The sequence below is a fragment of the Microtus oregoni genome, unplaced genomic scaffold (assembly GCF_018167655.1).
Source record: "Microtus oregoni isolate MIOR12 unplaced genomic scaffold, Mior012 000033F_ref0000390, whole genome shotgun sequence".
NCBI classification, from domain to species: Eukaryota; Metazoa; Chordata; class Mammalia; order Rodentia; family Cricetidae; genus Microtus; species Microtus oregoni.
The window spans coordinates 23,804,108-23,827,488 of NW_024543092.1; the positions used below are offsets into that span (position 1 = coordinate 23,804,108).

Here is a 23,381-nt window from a genome sequence, read left to right on the forward strand (position 1 = left end):
TTTGGCCAAACACAATGTTACTGTGGCCTTGAAGCATTTGAAGATGCTACGAACATTGAGCCAGATGACCTTGTGCTGTGTAGGTGGGCCTCCACGAGTCCGCTGAAACCTTGGCAATGGGGTGTGGGTGTGGGGGGGGGGGGAGTTTCCCGAGACAGCAGACCTTTAGCCTGCAGAATGCCTCTGGACTGTGGGACCAGCTGTTTCCAGGGTCAGCTTGCTGTTTTCCCTGTGGATCCCAGGCTTGCCAGCTCCCAGTATTGCAGAAACCAACTCCGTTATCTCCCCGTCTGTGCTGAGTTATGTAACAACTCCCTTTTGCTTTTTATAATACTTGGTTAGGGTAGGAGGCTGCCACAGTTGTGAATGCATGTTAGCTTTACCGTGCAATGAGCCACATACCAAGGTTCACACTTCCCAGGAGCCCGGGAGGTTCTGTGGATGACGACCTGCCCACCTCCTCTTTTTCTGTAATACCTCTCCATCCCCTTAGCCCATACCTGCTCGTGACTCACCCTGTTTAACTCAGCCACCTAAGAGGCCGAACACATGTCAAAGACTATGCCAGGTGCTAGGCACACCCAGGCCTTGCATCTCTGCAGGAGGCAAAGAAGATGCATAGGTGCTTGGGGCAGACTGTGAAAAAGGAGCCACCAGAGAAGGAAGGGGACGGGTCTTGCTGTGAGCGTTCTGGTGTGAAGTCTGTGCTTCTAACAGATAAGTCAGGGAGACGGGTTTTCTGAAAGTCAAATTCAGGGGAAATAAATCCAGGCCTTAAGTTTAACGAACGTCTAAATGACCCACAATCAGACACAAGGGGAGCCCCTCACGGCAAGTAAATATTCTTCTGCAGAATCACTGACTGACAAGACAACCTCTCTGAGTTGGGGTGCAGCCAAAAGTCAAGGGCCAGAAACCTAAAACATGGAGAGAAGTGTAAATTCTAGACATGTGTCAACCTGTGTTATGGATTTGTTTTGTTTTGTTTTGTTTTCATTTATCGGAGATAGGAATATCTACGTTCTCAAGTCTCTTCTGCCGAGTTGGTGTGTGTTAGGCATCCAAGAGTCCAGGTGTACAAATGGAGCTATAAGGCATCAGGGTGATGTGTGTGCATTTGTGTGTGTGTGTGCGTGCATGCATGTGTGTGTGTGTTGTTAGGAAGAGAATAGGTATAAGGTATCACTGTTGTACCTGTGAGCATGCTCCCAGTGCCGTGGTAACTAACGTACAAGATGGCTGCTCCTATGGTGTTGATTCTTTCTCTTTCACCCACGCCCCTTAGGCAAGGAGCTCAATCGAGCAGAAGGAATGAATGAGCTCACAAACACTGCAAGCCCTAGGATGAGGAAGAAGACTTTGAGAAAGAAGCATTCATTTTCATTGAGTTGGAGGCCATCCACAGAATCTTTGGCTTCTCCGCTGGGCCTTCCAGGGATAGTGTGGGCATATGAGTAGTTCAGTCAAAGCTAGTGCATCCGGTCTTGGGGACCTGGGCATGGGATTTAGCAATGAGCAGCGTGTAGTTAGGCTGGACACTATTGGGATGCTGCAGAGCCACTAGGAGTCTGTTCATGGATCCAGTGGCCAGCCTGGGAGAAGAGACCACAGGGAACAAGGCACGTGAAAATGCTCTGACCTCCAGGAAGGCTCCAGTAGTGATGACCAAGGTAGCCAGTTAAGCCGTACCCACCCCCACCACCGGTGTTTGACGTCAGGCCATTTTTTTCTAGTTACTAAAGTTTGGGTTGACTGTTATACAGGGATTGCTGAAGTAAGGGGGCACTCTGACCCCAGGTTTCTGACGGGAAGCTCCTGGGGCACCCGACTCTGAATTTCCACCTTTAAGGAGGTTGCAGGTGAACGCTAGGGAAGCTCATTAGGAGGTGGAGGAACAAAGATCCCCTACTCAGGCAGCCATTGTAGTTAAGTCTAGCCATTGTAGCTTGGTGTTTAGTGGAAAGAGAACACAAAAGTGCTTAGTGCTTGGGGCGATGGAGCCTTGTGACTTCCAAGTTGAGTCTGGAGTGCCTGCTCTGCCAGCTGGATCAGCTGGAATGGGGCACCTTTCTCTTCATGTCTGCTTGCTTTTATCAGAGGGAGTGTTCCTGGAGCTGTGAGACCAGAGCTGGAGATCTGTGGGGACAGCGGGGGAGCCAGGGAGAACAGAGGGTGCTGACTTACCTGACTATTTCATTTTAATATGCTTTCTAAATTTTTATTATGTGAGTGTGTGTGTGTGTGTGTGTGTGTGTGTGTATGTGTGTGCATGTGCGTGTGCGTGTGCCTGCCATGGCAAGAGTGTGGCGTTCAGAAGACAATTTGTGCATCTTCGGTATGAAACTCAGACGGTTGGTGACAAGCACCTTTAACTGCTGAGCCATCTAGCTGGCCCCATCCTTTTTAAAGTTAAGAAAACGTCACTGCCTAGAGCAGCCCAATCCAAGGGTCCTATTGTTAATGCACTTTTTTTTACCATATAAATATAATTATGTCACTCCACCTCTCCCTTTAGTCCTTCCTACCCTCCCCATGTATCCCCGACTTCCTCCCAAATTTATAGTCTCTTCTTCATTGTTGCTGCGTACACATATAAGTAATTGAACAAATATGTAAATACAAACAGTTGAGTAAGTCAGTCTGCCTGCATGAGGCCTGAACACTTGATATTGGAAGAACCAACTGGATCTTCCAGGGAAAGACTCTTTCCCCCTCTTTCAGAAGTTCTTAAATGACTTCATCTGGAGGTCATGCCCTGTGAGATTTCCCTCATCTAGGTTGAGATGTCAACTGCTGCTGGAATTGTTCAGATGGTATTCAAGCAGCCATGTTATTAAGATTTCATGGGTATATCTTCCCTGTCTGTGTGATTTGAATGGGAATGGCCATAGACTCATATGTTTGAATATTTGGTCCCCAGTTGGTGGAACTGTTTGGGAAGGATTAGAGGTGTGGCTTTGTTGAAGAAGATGTGTCGCTGAGGGTGGGCTTTGAGGTTTCAAAAGTCCACACCATTCTAGTTGTCTCTCTGCCTCACGGAAATTATCTTAGCATGTAAACTCTCAGCTGCTGCTCTAGGGCTGTGCCTGCCTGCTTCCATGGTCTCTGCCATGACAGTTGTAGACTCACCCTCTGAAGCTGTAAGGCCCCAAATAAGCCTTTCCTTCTGTAAATTGTCTTGATCATGGTGTTTGATCACAGCAATAGAAAAGTGCCCAGTTCACTATCCCAGCTAGAAAGCACAGTCTCCCAGCAGATTTCTTCTGCCTCTGGCGGTCTTTCCACCCCCTCTTCTGTGATGTTTCCTTAGGCCCAAGAGTTGTGGTGTAGATGTGACATCTGGGACTGGGGACTCCAGTCAGGTGTTCTTGGCATCTTAACCACCTGTGGCTTTCTGTAATGGTCCCCTGATGTAAGAAGAAGCCTCACTGATGAGAAGTGAGAGCTACCTTATCTGCAGATTTAAGGATAAGCATTTAGACTGCCATTACAAAGTTATATAGGTTTATTAGGGTGGTGGTAGGGTCTAGTTTAGAGTAAGTCCCCAGTCTGTTTCTCTCTCCTACTTACCTCTCTGCCTTGCCCATTCTTTGATATCTCATTTTGGTACTGGTTAGGCCTCCTCTCCTCTCTGCCCTTTGTGTCCTGCCTTCTGTGTGCACTGGGGAGGAAGATTAGGGCAGTAGACTTCCTAGGCTGCTCTCTATGGGACACACAGCACAGAGGCTCTGATTCCCATGTTCACTGGGTACGTCTTCAAGGGTCTGGAGATCCTGCAACCTCTTCATTTCTGAGGAAGAGGCATGCAGATGGGTGGATCTGTGTCTCCCTTTGTCTGTCTGTCTGTCTCTCCATCCCACCTCCTCTCTCTCTTACTGTGTGTGTCTGTGTGTTCAAAGGTCCTATATCCAGTGAAAGGAATTCCAGCATCTGGGTCCCTGGGGCTTCTGACCTGCAAGTTGTCATTCCTGGAGAATAAGGGCATCTCCTTCCTGCAGCTCACTCCTGCAGCTCCATCCACAAGGTGGGGTGGTCCTAAAAGATATTTATTTGTAAGAGAAGACTGTATCATAAATTGGTTAGAAATATTTTCTCTTAGATTATACTTCCTCCTAATAGTATTATGTAAATTCTAATAGTTTCTCACTAGAAAACAAATTTGAAAATTTTTTAAATACTTGAAAATTCTTAAAATAAAATTACAAAATCTTAAAAATGATTACAGCTATAGTTATACTTTTCAGGACAGGGTTTCTCTGTGTAACCCTGGGTTTTCTGGAACTCACTTTGAAGACCAGTTTGGCCTCAAACTTACAGAGATCAGCCTGCCTCTGCCTACCAAGTGCTGCAATTAAAGGTGTATGCCACCACACGTGACTGCTTCTGATAATTCTGATCATTCAAACTAACCAATAAACTTCAAGGCTCTCTTTTCCGACTTTCACACTGACTATTTTCCAAGTCAAGTCCACTTAGAGGCTCAAGGCCCCTAGGAAGCTGTGGGGTGGCCCAGCTGCCCGTTAAGACACTGGGTAGATCAGATACGTTGCAGAACTCACCATTCTTGTGAGGGAACCTTTGGTGCTGAATTATGTACAATTGCTGAAATGACAAACGTAGCCCAAAGTCACAACTCTGTTTATCCCAGAAAGTCCGGATGCATCTCCATGGAGACCCCCTGGAAGTTTTGAAACAGGTGCTGTGTGTCCTGAGCATCCGAAGCACGACCTGTTCCGCCAGAGATGCTGTAGTGACCAGGGTCAGCGTTGAGCTGGTGTTAGAAAGGCACTAAAAGATGTGGGCAGATGCGAAAGGGTGAGTGACTCAGGTTATGGAGGAGGCAGGTGCCAAGGGTTTGAACAAGGAACTTACCGGGGAGGGTGGAGCTAAAGGGAGCAGATCAGCACTGTGCCACTGCCCCTATGCTGCTGTGCTTGGATCTGCACCCCCTCCCCCATGTGGTGTGTGAGCCTGGGACACGGAGTGGCCGTTTGGTGCCTACAGAAGGCCAGCTTTGTTAGATGTAGAAGACTATCTTTCTGTCTTCCTTTCTCCAGCTGTAAGCTTCTCCAGTTTGAGTGCTCTCAGTGCTGAAACTAAACTACCTTACGGGAATGAAAGAAGAAGTGTGGTTTCCTCTGGGCATGCAGAATGTCAGAACACACAACTGAATCTCTTTTAGGTGTGGCTTTCTAGGGACAAAAGATACTGCACAGGCTGGAGGTAAAACCAGCCAGGACCAAACAGGTTTCTTTGGCTTCCTGGGCTGTAGGCAGCGAGAGGAACACAAACCAGAGCCAGCTGATGAAGTACAGCTGCATAAGAAGTATGCTGTCTAGGGGACACACAGCAGCGGGGGTGGGGACGTCTCAGCGTAGGCTTCCACTGCCAGGTAGCTTCGGCATGAAACAGTTTGTCTGAAATATAGAAGAGAATTTTCTCTTTGTGCGATATATTTCAATGCCCAGAGAAGAGGGAGGAATTAAGGCTTAGAGGGTGTGTGGAATTCTGTCCCATGCAGCTGGGTTAGGGACTGCTGAGAGGAAGCAGGAATCCCTGGATGTTAACGGAGAGTTCTTTTTAATAGAGTATCTTCTTACACCGTTTTCTGTCCGTATAAACTCTGTGTGGTCCACACTGCCCTAGAGGACTCCCGGCAAGCCATATTTCTCTCTCCATTTTAAAACGTCTTCTCTCCCCCTCTTCTGAAGGTATGTCTCCCATGAAGAAAGGAAGAAGGGACCCTCTAGGTTGGGTGGACAGGGAGGACTGGTCCTGAGATGATGGTCTAGGCTTGACTGACAAGGAAGGCCATTCCTGAGGTAGGCCAGGCTAGTTCACAGGAAGGGCTGATCCTTCTCTGCTGAGGTAGTTTAAGCTGGTCTGACAAGGAATTGATCCTGAGGTAGGTGAGGTAGGGTAGATTGAAGGATGGGCTGATGAGAAGGGATGATCCTAAGATTGTCTAGGCTGGGATAAGAAGAAGAGCCAGTCCTGAGGTGGTCCAGGCCATGTGGGTTTGGAGGAGGCTGACTTCACTCAGCTCCTACCCTGCTTCTGTGAACGGAGACACACATGGTCTTGGAGGATTTTCTTAGCTCTGAAGTTGGTACATTCTGCAAGAGTCACACCCTGACAAAGCGTGTTCCAGGAGGGGATAGGCTGATTTTTCATGGAGCCTGAGTATTGCCAGTAATCCTCACAGGGTGTTCTGAGCATTCAGTAAGATCCATTATTTAAGTTGAATGAATTGCTCATTCTCCTTCCCAGGACTGTGCCCTTTCTGCAGGCTCTGGCATCTGTCAGCAATGCTGCAAGGTTGGATGTCTCAGGAAGGTGATGATTCTGCCTGTGGCTTCGTGAGACAGAGCGTTCATTTGGAAACATTAGCCTTAAGTTGTGAAACACTGTCCTGGGGCTGAAGAACCATCAATAATCCAGAAACAACCACAATGTGCTTTTGTTTGTTTTGAGGTAAGACCTCGAACAATATGCAGAATGAGTCAGTGAGCGTGTGCTCATGTACGCATGCTCACACGCTCTCTTGGGCGAAATGCCTGTAGTTTCCATCATCCCTCAGAGGACTTGAATTTGAGTCTTAAGGTCTAAGCGTCTCAAGACCAGGCTGCATTGTAGCCTGAACCTTTTCTAAGCCCTTCAAAAGCCGGAGACTCTGAGAAGAAGAAGACCCTATTGAGGTGAAGCCAAGTCTGTGCCTGCTTCAGTGTTGCATGCTCTGTGACCTCCTGGGTCATGATCATCGTTGACAGAAGACTGAAACTCTCAGAGCTCCTGTGGGAATGCCTTAGCTTTGGGACGGCCAGCACATTCCAATTGATCATGCGCTATCTCCATAAAAGTGATGGGAAGTGTTGACATGAAATATGTCATGTGAAGGACAAGAAGGCTTGTTTACATGTTTGAACAAAAAAACTCATCCCAACTCTGGTGCATGCACAAAACTACAGCAGCGGCCCTAACTCCAGCCAAGAGTAGGTGCCCAGCCACACTGTCTCTCCCCAGTATACAGTACTGACACCTCAGCATGGCAATAGTGTCCACTGTGTCCTGCAATGACTGCTTTCCCAACCAGGATTCTCTTCCCAGAACCATTGAAACACCATCAATGTCAAGGTGTATTCTTCTCGAACGAGTAGGGTATGGAGTTGAAGAACTTGGTGTAGAGGCCAGGAATGGACATGTGACCTCAGGCTACGTGTGTTAGACCAGCAATGAAGACTGATCAAGGGAAAATTCCCGGTCAAGCGAATCGACGCTGTCCTGAACTGTGCATTCACTCAGCCCAGGGACCGCTCTTAGGAAGGCAGGCTTACCTTAAGCATGCTAAAGAGACAAGTGGAATGATTTTCACAGAATCTCAGCTCCCAGTGAAGCAGTTTACAGAGCAGTAGCAAGGTAGCTTCCTAAATCTGCCCATTTTACTGAATTACTCCGGAAAGCATGGCTTTTCCTTTTCCTTTTGCTGTGTGTGTTCTAAGCACTCTTCCCTAACACTTTGGGCTTCCTTCTCTTTCTTTAAAGGCCCCCTCACTGCCACGAAGCTGCTTGTCTTCTGTGTTTGTCCTCTGTGCTGGCTCAGAATTTCCCTTCTTTCCTTCGTTCCCTTCCTCTGTGTAGCTGCTAGGATTTACAGCTTGCCTGCCCCGGGGGGTGTTCCTTCCCTTTAAACTCTGCTAAACTTGTCTTCAAACTTCTGTTTGAGGGGTCATTCTTAAATTCTTCTATTAATAAATCTAAGATCCTGAGAGGAGACCTCGATTTCCACACTATCACAGGGACCAAGGGTGACAACGTTACAGGACATGGTAGGGAGGTGAGGACAGTCCAAAAGGAGGATGGAGACTTCCCAAACCCTGGCAGGGATCTGGGAAGAGGCCTCCCTTAGCACTAAGTAGAAACCCGAAGAAAATGTTACGGAAAGAACTGGCTGTTGGGTGACCATGACATGCATCATAGGCACAGTGGTCAGCTGCTTGCTCCAACTCAGCCTCCAGAGGACAGCTGAGGTGAATGGTGGGAGTCACCAAACAAGAGAAGAATACTCAACTCTACTTGTGTTTTGTATAACCCCCGTCCCTGCCCCAGTTAAACACAACTAAGCCAGACATGATTGTTATGGAGAATGATCTCTTCCACAAGAGTAAAATGATTTTCCAGTTTAACACAGTGAAAAAGAACAGTGATACAGTTGCATAGCTAATGGCCAACAAGAGCCTCTCTCAGGAGAGAGAGGGGGGCGTAAGATGTTTCTAGGGCACATTTGTCCTTTGCCCATCTTCACTGCAGCTTTCACTAATGGCAGAAATGTAAATTTGGGGTTCACGGGCACATCCAAAAGTGAGTCTGCCACACTTGTTGCCTAAAAGCAAGAGCCCATTTTCCAGAAGGGGATATTTTTCATTCCTGTAGGGGTGTCTCAGAAGTGTGCGCTGGCTACTTTCTGTCTTAACTTTGTGAAGGAAGTGGCTGACACACACAATCATTTCTTAGTGGTTTTAATAAATGTTCTGTTTTTTTCCACACAGTGAGAACTGGTTACCTCTCCAAATTCCACTCTAGCATCTCTGAGGAAACAGAACTTGGCCTTCAGTCCATCTGAGTGCCTCCAAATGTTAGAGGGTCTCGGAAGGCTCCCACCCGCCCCATCTGTCAGTGTCTTGGAAAAGGGTGTTTTTTTACACTTGATCCTCCTGGAATCCCAGAGGACACATGAAAGATGCGTTGAGATTCGAGGATTCAAGGCAGTGAGAGCCAAGGAGTTTTCTTCTGCCATCTGCATCTCCAGGGGACATGAGTAGACTTGCGAGACTTCCAAGTTAGGACATCTGGACTCGGCCTCTGATTTTGGGGCTGGCTAGGACCTGTGGCCATTTCACTTGTTCCTCATCTGTAAAATGGGAGCAAATGAAACCTTTACATGCTGAGCACTCACAGTGGAAGAGGGTGGACAAAGAGGTATTTCAGACTCTGAATCCTAAGAAGAGGGCAGACATTTCAGCGACTACTGTGTGCCCTTGGAATTAAAGGCAAAAGGAAAATATTTTGTATCAGTTGTCTCTTGAAGGTGTGTTTTCAGATGCTGTAAAGTTAACAGCACACAGTGTCTTTTTTACTTAAATGTTTATGTCTTTTGCTTACTCAGTTGTGCCTTTCCCTGGACTGAAGAATTTTGGTTCAATGTTCCCCTATGTTCTCCATGTAGAAAGGGTGTTGAATACTTGATAGATTGGTGTTTGAAGACTTCTGCTAGCAGCTGTCTCTTGGAGAGTCACCTTTCTCATGGGCTGTGAGAATTCCTTCTCTGTGGAGACATATGTAAGGTCTACCCCTCTTCATGAGGGCCAACGGCAAACCAAACTATGATTGCACCAAAGTTCATCTTGGAGAAATTTGAGTTTATTGGACTTACCTACATGGCATGGGTGAGGGGTTCCTGGCAGGAACGGGACTGACCTCAAAGCAGCCCTATTGGAACGTCTTTGTAGAACTTGGATGTCGACATCCCTATACCCACCTCTATGGAGCCCCTCTCAATTAATTTTTCCCAGACCATGTGCACCTCCTGAGACCAAAAGGCCAAGTGCTATTACGGAGAATTGCATAGAATGACTAGGGTTGGGCAATTGGAATCTCAGGTGAGGGTCCCCTGACACTTCCCACTCTCTCTCCATTGAGACAATGTCAACAGTCCACAGGCTCACTCCCGACGGCCCCTTGAAAGGAGGGACAGACACTCTGAAGGAGCTGGGACAGTTTTGTTTGGAGGACCTCATTCTACAACGCCATCCGTCTACAGCCCCGATGTTGCCCCTCTCCAGAAGACCCAGGGCACAGTCCGGGCAGGGTAGCTGCCTTCCGTTAGTCTTAGAGCTCACACGGATCTCCGGAAGAGCAGAGGAGAGGAGAGAAAAGTCGGAGGCCACTTTGCTGTTTTGCTCCCTACTGAGAGCCCCTGACAAGTCAATTGATTCTTTGTTCTCAAAAGTCTTCCCTGCTGGCTTTCTGTGTAAGGTAGGGCCTTTTTCTGACAAGCTACCAGTCAAGGTTAAACTATTTCAGCAATTCTGTCCTTTTGAAGAACCCAGTGTGCAAAATCCTCTTCGTTTCCATCATAGTCAACAGCTTGCTCAACCAGGTTTGTTGCAGAACACCTGAAAAGCTTATCCAAACTGTTTAAAGCGGCTACATCAGTGTGCGCGCTCACCTTCCCTAAGTTTGCCCAAGTGAAGAAAGTCATAAGTCTCACAGATCTCTGTCCAAACCCCTCTCATCCCTAGGGTTAACCTGAGGAAAATTGCTGGACTTCGCGGTGTCCTCAGAGGCCTTACAACAGAGCCAATGACCAATCAGAATCTCAGAGGGCAGCATTCTGGTAAAGGAGAGTCCGGGCACAGTGGGGATCTGCCAAGGCGAGGATAGAAGGCGCCTAAAGGCAGGAGGGCGGAGGGCAGTGCATCTTTGGAGCCTGTGTGAGTGTGCACGCCTGTAAGGTGTGCCCTTGCGTTCGCTTGAAGGAGGTGTGCAAGCAGCACCAATACGCGTTTGCCGGGGCCCTAGTATCCCTTGCCTTCTCCTTCGCAGCCCTGAGCGCCGGGCGGCCCCTGCGCGGGCGCGGTGACCGAGGGAGGTGGGGCCGAGGGAGGAGATCTGCGGGCGGGAGGGCGGAGAGGGCGGGAGGGGTGGATCCGGGAAGCTAGAGCTATTTGACAGCACCAGGAGCAGTCGCAGAGTTCGAGGAGCGCCGGCCTGAGCGCTTCTGGAGGGGCCGTGCGGTCTCCACCAGCGGCCGCAGGACCGCGGAGCAGCTCTAGCTCGCCCTCCCTCCCTCGCGCTCTACACTAGATCTCCGCCGTGTGCCAGGGCGCAGCGCGTGGAGCGCCTGCCTCGCTTGGTCCTCTCTAGCGTCACCATGCTGCCGCCGCAGTTGTACTGGCTGCCTCTGCTAGCCGCGCTGCTGCCGCCTGTGCCTGCGCAGAAGTTCTCGGCGCTCACGGTAAGTCCGGAACTGCACCCCTGCCTTCCCCACTCTCTCGGAACCCATACTCTCCTGTAGAACAAGGCTCTAGGAGCAGGTGGCCGGGTGAACTCCAACAGGTGGGTTTGACAGAGCCCCATGGCATGGGTGTTCAGGGTCTATAGCTACTCGCATGTGAAGGGCTGCGGGTCCTATCAGTACAGGATAGAAGGGAGTTGGCACGCGGGGATGTCCGGAGCACCCCCCACCCCCACCCCTTGGTGGGAATGGACTAGTACAGGGACAAGTATCTGGACCACCAAAGTACTGCAATCGTCTCAGGACGAACTCACAGTAATTGGGCACCCACCTTGCCAACGCTGACCCTTCTTGGGGTTAGGAAGCGGGCCGTTTTCAGCTTGGGCGCCACGAGGACCCACTGTTCCCTTTTTGCTGAGGAAAGAGGCCTCAGCCCATGGGCTCCACTTGTGGCTGAACGTCGCTGAGACACTTAATTGAGCCGAGAAGGAGCAGATACGACATTAAATTAAAGACCATCTTTCTTTTGTTGAAGAACTCATAGAGGAGGAATGGTCTGCGCCACAGGAGGCACAGAGGACCGTCCCTGGTCTATCGGGTCCTCCTCTCAGAGGCAGGATGCTGTGCGCGCCAGGGCGCGCTCCCGAGCGCATGTGGCACTGCGGTTGACCACTCTAAGTTTGTCTCTCTTAGTAGCAGTACTGGTTACGCCAAGGCGAGAGGTGAGGTGCCAGATGCCGAGCTGTGGATGGGGGCTGAGCCCGTCCACCTCAGGCCAACACAACCGCGGCCACTTTGCCAGGCCGGTGTCTGCAGATCCCAGCGGGCAGCCCTTGTGTGGCCCGCGCGCGCTAGAGAGTCCATAATTAATGCAATCTGCCGAAACGAAAGCATTCCACTTAAATGTGTTTTTGAACAAGTGCTTGAGAAAACACTAAGGTGGTGAGGAGGCCCCTGTGGAGAGGAGTGCTGCAGAGGCCAGTGCCCTAGGGAGTGTGCTTATCCTATGGAAAACCAGGGCTTGCCTATGAGCTCTTTGCAAAAGCAAGCTGGCCAGCCTGTTGCTTTTTCTTTCTCTCTCTCTGTTTTTCAGCAGCTTGAAGAGGGAAGATTGAGTGAGTTCATTGTTCATACCTAAAATTCTTCTGGAGCAGTCCTAGGGCCCTGCCTTGTGTCTCATGAGTGACTGATAGATTAGAGCCATAGATAGAAGCAGGAGGGAGTTTTCACCCACTCAATCTTGCCCTATCCTGAAAGAAGTCTGAAGGACTGCATGTGTACATTCATGTATGGATGTGTGATGTGTGGATAGATGTGCATGTATATACAGGGCGCATGCACACACTCCAAGTAAATTAAAGTCCCTGGGAAAACAGACCAGTTCTCGAAAGGGAGATCTTAGCACCATCTTTGTGAGCTCCAAGCAGTAGCTGCCTGCAGTTACTACACATTTTCTAGAAGAACCATATAGACATTTCTTCCTCTGTGCGCTCTCTCTCTCTCTCTCTCTCTCTCTCTCTCTCTCTCACACACACACACACACGTGCGTGCTTGCGTTAGATTGGTAATGAGGATAGTTTGAAAACCATTGCCATAATTCTTCTCCTCTCACCCCCCCTCCCCAATCTAGACAATTAAGACTGTGGTTGCAATAGAAAGTTGAGCTTTGAGTGGTCAGCCGCTGGGAAGTGTTAGCTCTTCTGGATTTTCCTGTGGTGCCAATCTCTTTTCAAGCTACCTTCTGTTTGCTGGAGAAGTCTTTGGGTCTTTGAAGCTTAACCTAAAGAATGACCTCCTCTGCACAAGGATTAAATTCTACCTCTAGTAAATGGTAGAAGCATTGTGTTAGTCTGTAGGATTACTTGGGACTCAGTTCACAATGTACCTGGAACTCCCAGACCACAGGAGTGCACGGGACTCACGGACCATGACAGCGTGTGACACTTTCAGTCTACAAGGGTGTGTGGGACTCACAGTTCATGGGGATGTTTGAGAACCAGGTCTTATCTTGATGGGTGTCTGATCTTATGCAGGGGACTGAACTTCTTTGGTCTTCTGTGGTCTTACCTGTAGAGTGGGGATGAAGCCTACCTAGCGTGTCCTGAGAGTTAGAGCTAACAGTTGGTACACCTGGGACATGCACATTCTCCATTCCACATTGTGCTGTTGGTTCATGGAAGAGATTTTCAGAAACCATAGCCACCAGTTCACACATGGTGGTGCCATTAAGGAGTGTCTGGATATTGATGCTATTGGAGCAGACCTCTTGCCTGGCTTAGTTGAGATGAATTCTGTGGGCTGTCCAGGCAGATGGGAAGTCTTCGTTCTCTGCCTCCTTTTGTCCTGTGTATTTCCCCTAGAAGCAGGTAAACCGATTTACCTCTTGGAGAGGAAGTATATATGTACAGGGCCAGCCTGTGGATTTTTCCACTCTGCATGGCCTGGTTGTGCACAGACATTGGTGTTCTTTCCAGTAAGCAGCAGGTGTTCTGCTGTGCGCTCTGTGTTCTTCAGCTTGGATCTTTGGAGGGAAGGAGAGTGGGAAGACAGCATTGCATGTGTGGATTCAGGAGAGTATGGTTGTTGATCAGCCCAGGATCTACTCGTGATGGTCCTGTTCCTTTCTGCACTGGAGTGATGGAGGAGTGGCGTGTGTGGGCCATGCTGTGACACTTCATCCCTCAGTCTGGGTCATAAGCAAAGTCATCACCTTTCTTTCCTCACCTGGCCACACACTTTGACTGTGTCCGATGCTCTGCAAGGAAGACAGAAGACAGACTGGAAGGTTTTGAAGGAGGACCTAGAGACAATGTTTCCTACCAGAAACTCATGTACATGACGTCTAAACCCAAACATTTAGTTTTGATTTGAAATTCAGGTCGTGAATAACTTCAAGCTTGATAGGATACATGGTAGCCTGGATGCATGTGGGCTACTATGACTCAGGGGCTAAGAAATCTTGTACCTGTGTGACCAGCCAAGACTATACGATAGGGAGGCCATAAAGACTGGCTGTGGTTTGTGGGGTTGGAGGTGGACGGAGATGTTTATAGGTTAAAAATTATATTAAAAGACACATGATTCCATACATACAAGCACAAACTTATAACTAGATTCCATTAGTACTTTGAAGCTAGAGAAGAAAACTAAGAGATAATTTCTTGTTGTGGGTGAATTCATTTACAAAAGATGGAATGGACAGCTCTGTGTGTGGTTAGGTAGGGGGCAGGGTTCTGTCCCTAATCGTGTGTCTTTAGACACTGAATATCCACCTGTATATCAAACATTAGATTGTAGCCCACACGACACGTTCAGAATATGAGTTACTGTTTCATTGAATTCTAATTTCACATGATCTGAAACCAAATTACTCCAAGTGAGAACCATGGGTACATTCTTGTGTGGTTTATAGTTTCAGGCTGAAAACCAAAAAGCAAAGGTTGTAATTCAACACAAATAAACAACATGGAATAAGATGTCAACTCACATTTATATCTTAGAATCAAGAAGGAATTACAAATGGAAATTATATACTAAAATATTTGACCAAATTAGCCAGATGTTCGACACCAAGAAGGTCACAGGACAGCTTCACTTTGATGAAACACAAGTATATTCATATTCACAGGGCAGCTTAAAGTAAAACTGCTACAGCGTATACATATGCAATCTCTCTCTCTCTCTCTCTCTCTCTCTCTCTCTCTCTCTCTCTTCATTCTACTCCTGTAATAGTTACATTTGATGCCTTTTGTCTCCCTTCTCATCAACCTATAGCAATTCTGTTTCTTTTCCTCCTGGCCCTCCCTGTAGCCCCAGAGGGAGTTCTCAGTCAGTTTCTGTCCTTCACATTCTCTGCCCTGTGTTCCTGCACTGGGGTCTGTGGTTCTGGGGCTTTCTCAACAGGGTGGGACACCAAGATCCTTTTTTCCCCAGAACCTATCAGGGACAGGGAAGAGTCCTGTTGTCATTCTTAGAAGTGACCTCTAATAGCCATGAGGACTCAGTGGGGCCAGTGGAGGTGAGGTCAGCCGGATGTCTGGAGATTCTAGTGAGTGCTTCTCTACTAGGCTCATTCCGTGCCTGTCTTCAATTAGGGACTACAGTCACTTTTAAAGAAATAAGACCATAAGCTTGTTGGCAACAACCAAAACCAAATACAACTGGTGCATGTAAATTTCCCCTCCAGATTTGGTGTTTTATCTTTTAGATCCGGTAACAAAGACAATAGTAACAAGGAACCCACTTGGAGCCCCAGATGGGTGTATGCCAGGGTTGAGTTGCTTCTTAGATTGCCTGATGGTCCAGGACATTTCTTGCCCTTGTCAGATGGTCTGCTACCACAAAGGGCCAGAAAAGAAAGCATGCATCCCCAGACTGAGATCTCAGCATCTGTGCAAAAGAACCAGTTATCGGTTGATGATGATGAGGGCTGTGTCTCGAAGCAGCAATGAAGTTGTCACATACTCCAGGGTGCTGGACTTGAAGCCCTCCTGGTGCACCCAGGAGGACTATGGTGGCCATGCCTCTCTGGCCGTACAGGTGTGTGCACACCTGCTGGAGTTTATGCTTTCACCAGGAGCTCAGAAAACCAGCAGAGTTGGCAGCACTCTGAGCAGTAATGGAAGCGTGTTTTTGGGTAGTAGCTAGGTGATTGTCACTCCTAGGTACCTTTAAGCTTCAGGGCAGCAAGGCCGTGAATGCCTGAGGAGTTCAGTTGACAAATCTGAGTCTTTTTCAATTTCATTACTTTATTGTGCTTTGGTTTTATCCATTGTTACAGGCATACTGCACAAGTAAAACCCCAGCCCCAACATTTAAGATTTCATGCCAGCCCTTTCTTTTCTCTTTGGTCACATGCAGTATGGGAAAGCAGCCTCTGCTTTCTGGAGCCTGTCTTGGTCTCTAGGAGTTCCATGTAGACTCCTTTCCCTCCACGTGGGTTTTGTCCACACACGAACCCTTTGCTTTCTGCACCACATGTTATGACAATAGCAAGAACGACGTATCCATCTGAAATATGGAGAGACCTCGGCGTAGACATATCTCACAGCTAGGTTCTTACTACAGCATCTTTCCTTAGAGATCAGGTAAACATAAACAGACTTAAGAAGATATAGTCATCTCTACTGATAACTATTTTGATACGAAATAGAGATTTCACGATTTGGGCAGTGGGTGATGCACTCCTTAAATTTCAGCACTCAGGAGGCAGAGGCAGGCAGATCTCTGAGTTCAAGGCCAGTGCGGTCTACAGAATGAGTTCCAGGACAGCCAGGGCTACACAGAGAAACCCTGTCTTGCCAAACAAACAAACAAAACATAAACAGAGATTTTACAATAATGAAGGAAATCATATCTGTGCTCTTATTTTAGAAAATAATTCTAGAAAAAATTAACAGAAAATGATTTACTGGGCAGCTTAGTTTTGATTATTGGTTAATTCATTCAGCAGAGAATTTGGACCTGTATAGTTAAAATTTTCCTAAGTATTTTAAAACTTGGCTTTTAAGTGCTGGAGACATAGATCATTCAGTAAAGTGTCTGCCTTACAAGCATAAGAATCCATGTTTTTAGAAAGCTGTGCATGGCAGCATGCACTTAGAATCTCAGTGCTGGAGAGGCTGAGACAGTCCGATGCATGCCATTCTGGAGAGCAGAGACGGGTGGGTCTGATGCCTGCTGCTTGTCGCCTGTCAGCCTGGCCCCCTTGGTGAGCTCCAGGCCAATGTGAGACGGGCCTCAGGCATACAAAGATGAATGAATGGCGCCCGATGAATGACATGGAAGGTTGCCCTTTGACTTCTGTACAAACAAACATGCATATTCATCCCCCCACATGAGCATCTGCATAAACAAACATACACACATAGATGTGTATCTGTGTGTGAGCACACATACACACGTGAGTTGGCTTTTGGGAAGAGAACTGTTATTTTACTTTCTGGTGTTGGCACAATGAGGGAGAGGGAAGAAGAGAAGTATTTTTGAGTTTTTCATCTGTTTATGGCCTGGGGTTCCAGGCAATGACACTTCCTGTGTGTGAAGCTGCTCCCTGGAGCTGTCTGTGTGGTTTTCTGAGCTTTGGGAGAGTATGAAATTCATGTTGTGCTATTCCATCATAGTTCTGTGTCAAAGAAGAGTCCAACCAACAATGAGGTCTATTTTCAGGTACCCATTGCATTCTTTATAGGGAAACGAATAGGCAAAGAATATTCCTCTTGTTTGGGTTGGAACAGTGGCCCTGCCCTGTCCGTCCTGCCTCTGGAGGAAAAGTGAGTTCTAGAGTACACGCCATCACTGTCCCTTCTAGAGAAACTCATCTCTTAAAAGGGGTGTGAAGGAGGGGGAGAGAGAAAGAGAGAGAGAGAGAGAGAGAGAGAGAGAGAGAGAGAAAGCGGATCCATCCTACTATTGAAGCAGATATACAGATGATCCCGGTCTTTTTCCGGGACAGTCTTGGCCAGCCCTGCTGCCTCTGGAGTGGACGAAACAGGCCGTTACTGAAAACACTGAAACACTGAAACAGAGGGTGAAACCCCGAACTCTGCTGCTTTCTGTCTTGGGGTTAGCTGCATGGCAAGGCGCCCTTCCAGGACAACCTGTCTGGAGTCGCCTGCAGGAGTGTTTCTGGGACTTTGAGTCCAGTGGGGGATAGACTCTTTCATTTCAAACCTTTGCCTGCTCATCCATCAACAACAATCCACGTCGTTTCCTTTTCTCTGAGAACGGTTTGTTCATTCTAGTGTTGAAAGGAGATGGCAGGGCTCGCCAGGGGTCACCTTCCTTGTCCCTAACCCTGTGTTCTTGGGCCTAGTGTCTGTTGTCAGTGCTTGCGGGGTTTGTGTGGGTTACCTGAGAAGCTGATACTGAAGTTCTCAGCGCTTCGTGTGGGACAGTGACCCTCACTGGTTTCCCTCATTGGTTCCCACAGAGGAGTTACTGGACATCTAAAACGTGACATCCATACAGACAAGTGTCAGAATTCATGATCATAAACACAGCCTTGATCTATGGCAGATGTTGGGGTCTGGCTAATATTCCTAGTGATGTTCTGAGACTGTAGCCAGTCACCCTTAGCTGTGTTGTTGTTGGTCAACTTTGCTGGGACTTTATCATTGCTGTTCGTTGGTATTTTCCCTTGGATGCCTAACTTTGGGTTGGAAATATCCTTCAGATGATGCAAATGTGGTGTGCTCCTGTTTCTTCATGTAGAGGGGCTTCCTTAGCCCCTGGGGTGGGCATAACAGACGCTTGCCCCCAGCTGAGGCTCAGATTTCACTCTGCCTGGAAAAAGCCCCAGGAGCACCATAGTTTCCAGTCCTCCCGTGATTTAACCATTAACAACGGCCATTGATAAAATGCTAAATTGGATCCCTAAGTTGCACTGAGCTGCTAGGTAGGGGACTCACACTGTAGTTGAGGCTGCATGGTTAGCTGAGGATGTTCAAAGCTGTGAACTGTGATTCCAGCCCTCGTCACACGGACAGTTTCCTCCCTGGACACATAACTCACAGTCTTTGGGGTCTCTTGTACACGGGGTTGAGATGCCTGTGCTAATAACACTGTTTTTTCCACTCCACTGTTCTCTCAGCTTTCTGAGCAGTGCCAGATAACATCTCACTTTCCATCACCATCTCCCTACTAGGTGACTATAAATACACGTCCTGGCTTCATGTATGCTTAGAGTGTTGAAATCCCCTAAGGGTAAGGAAAGTGAGCAATAGCTGTGACCTGAACATACACGCTCAAGTTCTTTCTTAAGCGGATACACCGATAGGTGCTACGCCAATCAGGGCTTCGCTCCTAAAAGGTTTATCTTTTGGGCAGAGTTGCCAAAGACAGATCTTTCTATTCATAGACATAATCCAGGTGGAGCTGAGAGTTCCCTCTCTGTGTGCTTGGCGTCTCTCCCAGAGACATCCAGGTGCAATTGCTGGGCAGAACCGACCACCCCCTCCACCCTTTGGAAAGTGTTGCTAATGTTTTCTGAATTCACCACAGGAGGGAGCCCAAGGGTGCAAACTTTGTCTTTCAGAGGGGCTGAAGGCTGGGTTGGGATTCCCACCCCAGCGGGGTCCAGCTTCCAACTATTCCAAGGCTCTGCAACTTAGCCTGCTGCCACTCCAAGTTTCCAGTCTTAGACATTTAACTCAAGGCACAAAATCCCAGCTGAGGGAATTAAAAAGCAGGGACATTGTATTCGATGCCTCTAATAACTTTATGGAGAAGTCTGGGAATTCATGTTAAAGTCAGTGTTACTCCCCAAATATCAGATGGGGGTAGAAGGTTGGCTTTAAAACAAGTCACGCTGGGGGAGGGAACAGGAGCTGGGCCTATTTTAAGGACTGGGGTTACTATTTTGTTTCTTCTGTTGCAGGCTTAATTACTCTGCTAGTTTTAAAGCAACTGGAGTTATTTTCTTTGCTAAATTAATATTTTATCTGCATTCTTCACAATGAAGCTCCAAAACATGACATTTTAATGATTTTAACCTACAATAGAAAGCATAGCTGTCACCATTCCATGCCCAGTATTGCCAAACTTCGTTCCTTTTCAGTTCAGCAAGTTCAGATGTGCTTTCTGAAGTCCTTTGGGAAGGTGAGCTGCATTGAAGCACATGCTGAAACACATGTTCTTACTACGTGTGTGTATGTGTGTGTGCACATGCCTGCATGCATGCTTCCACATGCTTTTTGGGGCCATTCTTCTTGTCAGCTGTACTCTACACAGAGGCTCTGAGGAGATACTCTCAAGCACGTGCTTGCAGAGACTTTACTGGGCATCTGGCTCAAAAACCGTTTACATTTCTTTCATCCAAAGACAGGAAGGAAATTAAATATCACTAAAGCCCCCACTCAAATTTATGCCACCATTCCGGCGTTTTTATTGCTTTTTCCTCTTTTCTCTCTATTTTCTTTGAAATGAGTTAAACATACCTGCACGCTGTCTAGTTGCTTTGACTCTCAGAGCCACTCCGGGAGAAGGGAGTCCATCCTTCCCACCCTTATTTCCTCTTTTCTCCCTCCTTCCATCCATCCCTGGCTCTATGTCCCCGTCTCTGTCTCTTTCTCCCCTAGGCTTTCCCCAGTGTGCACACTCTGAGTCCCGTTCTGCCCCACCCCCACCCTGGGACCAGATCTACAGCTGGGCTCTGCCTGGCTCCAGGAGCTGATGAGTCTAGTAAGTACCGCTGAGGTTATCACAAGCTCCAGGGTGGGATGGAGAGAGAGAGGCAGGGGTTGCAAGTCACTGAGGCAGGGAATAAGAGAAAGGTGCATGAAAGAGCCAAGAGAGCCCGTCTGTTCTGCTTTGGATCTGAAAAAGTCCTGAAGGTTCCAGGTTAAGGTCACAGCTGACCAGCTTTTGAGAGGTGTCTGGATTCTAAGGTCCCTAACCTGGTGAGTGGGTTAGTTTACCTGAATGGGTTATTAGGAGAGTATTAGGGCTAGCTGGAGGAAGAAGGCTACTTGGGACATGGAACGTGCCTTTCAAGGGTATATCGGTCCCTGGACCCTTTTGATTGCTTGCTTTGCTTGTTGGCCGCTATGTTCTGCCTCAGCGCTACCCAGGGGACCACAGAATGATGCCTCCGGAACCATGAGCTGAAACAAACCTTTCCTTGGGACGGTTCTTTTCTCCGGTGTTCGCTGTGACGGGACATGTGACTAACAGGGACTCAGGGCCACAACCTAGCTATTCTCCTTTTATTTTGGAATCACCTAAAAAAAAAAAAAAAAAAACCTTTCCCTCTGTAAATACTTTCTGAGTTTCCATGTAGTGCAAAACCCAAAATAGTAACTTTTAAACTTTTAAAAAGCAAAACAACAACAACAACAACAACAACAAAAAAGCTTCTCACAATCTGGTTATTTTTTAGCTGAGGGATCTAGAGCTCTCAGGACATGGCAGCAGCTTGACTTGAATTGTGAGAGCAAATGGAGCTGAGCTTCACACCTCAAGCAGGTTGTTCTTTGTCGGGAATGATGTACAGTGTGCTAGGAGCGGCAGAAGCTGTCTTGGATGTTCTTTGCTCCTAGAGACACTCTGTAGGCTGCCAGACCCCCTGCAGATCCGTCTTGTGGCCTCACTGGAGGAGGCCAGTTGACATGCTGAAGGATGTCAGGAACAAAACAGCTATGATATGGAGCACTGCGCTGGTCTCCGTTGATGCTGGTCTTCCCTCGGTAGTGTGTTAGTCCACACTGGTGGCCTCAGGACCTAGCTCCCCTCTGCACACACCCTGGTGGCCTCAGGACCTAGCTCCCCTCTGCATACACCCTGGTGGCTTCCAGGTCTAGCTCCCCTCTGCTTACACACTGGTGGCCTCAGGACCTAGCTCCCCTCTGCATACACACACACACACACACACACACACACACACACACACACTGGTGGCCTCGGGACCAGCTCCCTTCTGCATACACACACACACACACACACACACACACACACACACACTGGTGGCCTCAGGACCTAGCTCGCCTCTGCATACACACATACACATTGGTAGCCTCAGGACCCAGCTCCCCTCTGCATACACACACACACATTGGTAGCCTCAGGACCCAGTTCCCCTCTGCATACACACACATACACACACACACACACACACACACATACACACACACACACATACACACACTGGTGGCCTCAGGACCCAGCTCCCCTCTGCATACACATACACACACACACACACACACACACACACACACACACACTGGTGGCCTCAGGACCCAGCTCCCTTCTGCATACACACACACACACACACACACACACACACACACACTGGTGGCCTCAGGACCTAGCTCCCCTCTGCACACACACTAGAGGCCTCAGGGGCCAGCTCACAGGCACAGCCCACAAAGAACACTTCTGTGTGGCTCCCTCAAGTCAGCTCACTTTTGTGGTTCCTAAAGGACAGTGTTGTGATTATAAAACGACCTGGAGCTGTCACGGAAATGTGAGGAATAGTGTGTTCTAATCACACGTGTGAGACAGAACCAGCAGCATGAGGTCTGCAAGCAAGTGGGTGACAGATGACAGGGAGTTCCACATGGTTCTCACGGTTGTGCCAGGCTGGCTCTCCTTCACAGTGTGGCCTCTGTTCAGAAGCTCAGCAGCTGTCACCCAGGGGAAGCCGGGACATACACCTGTCTTAGTTAGGTTTCTATTGCTCTGAGGAGACACCACGACCTTGACAACTCTTATAAAGGGAAACATTTAATTTGGGCATCTGGTTTACAAGCAGCTCGGTTCATTATCATCATGATGGGGAGCATGGTGGCATGCAGTCAGCCATGGTTCTGGTGACATCTTGATCAGAAGGCAACAGGAAGTGGACTGTCTCACTGGGCAGTACCTTGGTCATATATGAGACCTCAATGCCCACTTCCATACTTCCTCCAACAAGGTCATACCTCCCATTAGTGCCACTCCATTTTCTTTCAAACTATGGCACTTCCTAATGGTTCTATCTCTTTTGCTTGTCTTCTTAGCTGATAGCAATGGGCTGGCTTTATTCCTTCCCTCCATGTCCTCTTTGATTGTCATTTTACCGTCTTTCCCTGGGGAGGGTGGCATCCCACCCCAGTCTGCTCTCCTTATAATAAAATGGGCACTGTGAGTATCTGGTGTGTTGTGTTCCCATATAGTGAAATAGGGACCTTTTGGACATTTTCCAAAATACCTAACTCGAGGAGAGCTTGGGAAGATCTGATGTGTTACAGATCAGGCAGTGGAAGACTCAGGGCATTAAAGGTCTCCACCAGGCGCCAGTTCCCTAAGTCCTCATGGATCCATATGGGTGGTTCAGGAACTTGAGGTAACATGGACTCCAGGTTTATTGTTTCCTGAGCCAGCATTTTGTGTGTTGTGGTCTCAATGTGTGTTGTGGTGGACCTGCTCTTGAACTTTAGTCCTCTGTGTTATACATAGGAAGAGGGACATCAGTGACCACACTTGTGACTTCAGTCTGGCCTGTCTACATCCTGTGTCTCATTGCTACATGTTAGAACTAGAGTCCCAGTGATAGCAAGGCTCTCAGAGCCAAGGTTGACCAGGCTGGTGGGCTTGGCTACCCATGCTCCCTCTTCCCAGTGTTCAGTGCCTGATGTTTCTCTGAGCATATGCCTTGTACTTTGTACAACCTCCCTTTCTCTAGGAAAGCCTCTTGGCTTGTCGTGGCTGAAGCCTCTGTTCTGTGGGTAAACTGGTCATTGGTTGTGCCTGTTAGTATATTTATTCTCATTTTTAGTGACTAAAAGCTTGCTCATCTTTGTAAATAGTGTACTATGGAAGCAAAACTTTGTGGAATTAAATACTTGGCACTAATTAACAGGGGTGTAGTTTGGGCAGCAATGGCTAACAT

At 48.0% G+C, this 23,381-nt stretch overlaps 1 protein-coding gene across 2 annotated transcripts in view; it reads left to right on the forward strand.

Annotated features, from left to right (window-relative positions):
* Positions 1-10,734: 10,734 nt before the first annotated feature.
* Smoc2 (SPARC related modular calcium binding 2) overlaps positions 10,735-23,381 on the forward strand; it is a 131,021-nt gene continuing 118,374 nt past the window's right edge. For both annotated transcript variants that reach the window (XM_041680126.1, XM_041680127.1), the window contains exon 1: positions 10,735-11,014. In XM_041680126.1, coding sequence (XP_041536060.1) covers positions 10,931-11,014 — 84 coding nt within the window. In that variant the 5' untranslated portion in view covers positions 10,735-10,930. The remainder of the gene's footprint in view (positions 11,015-23,381) is intronic.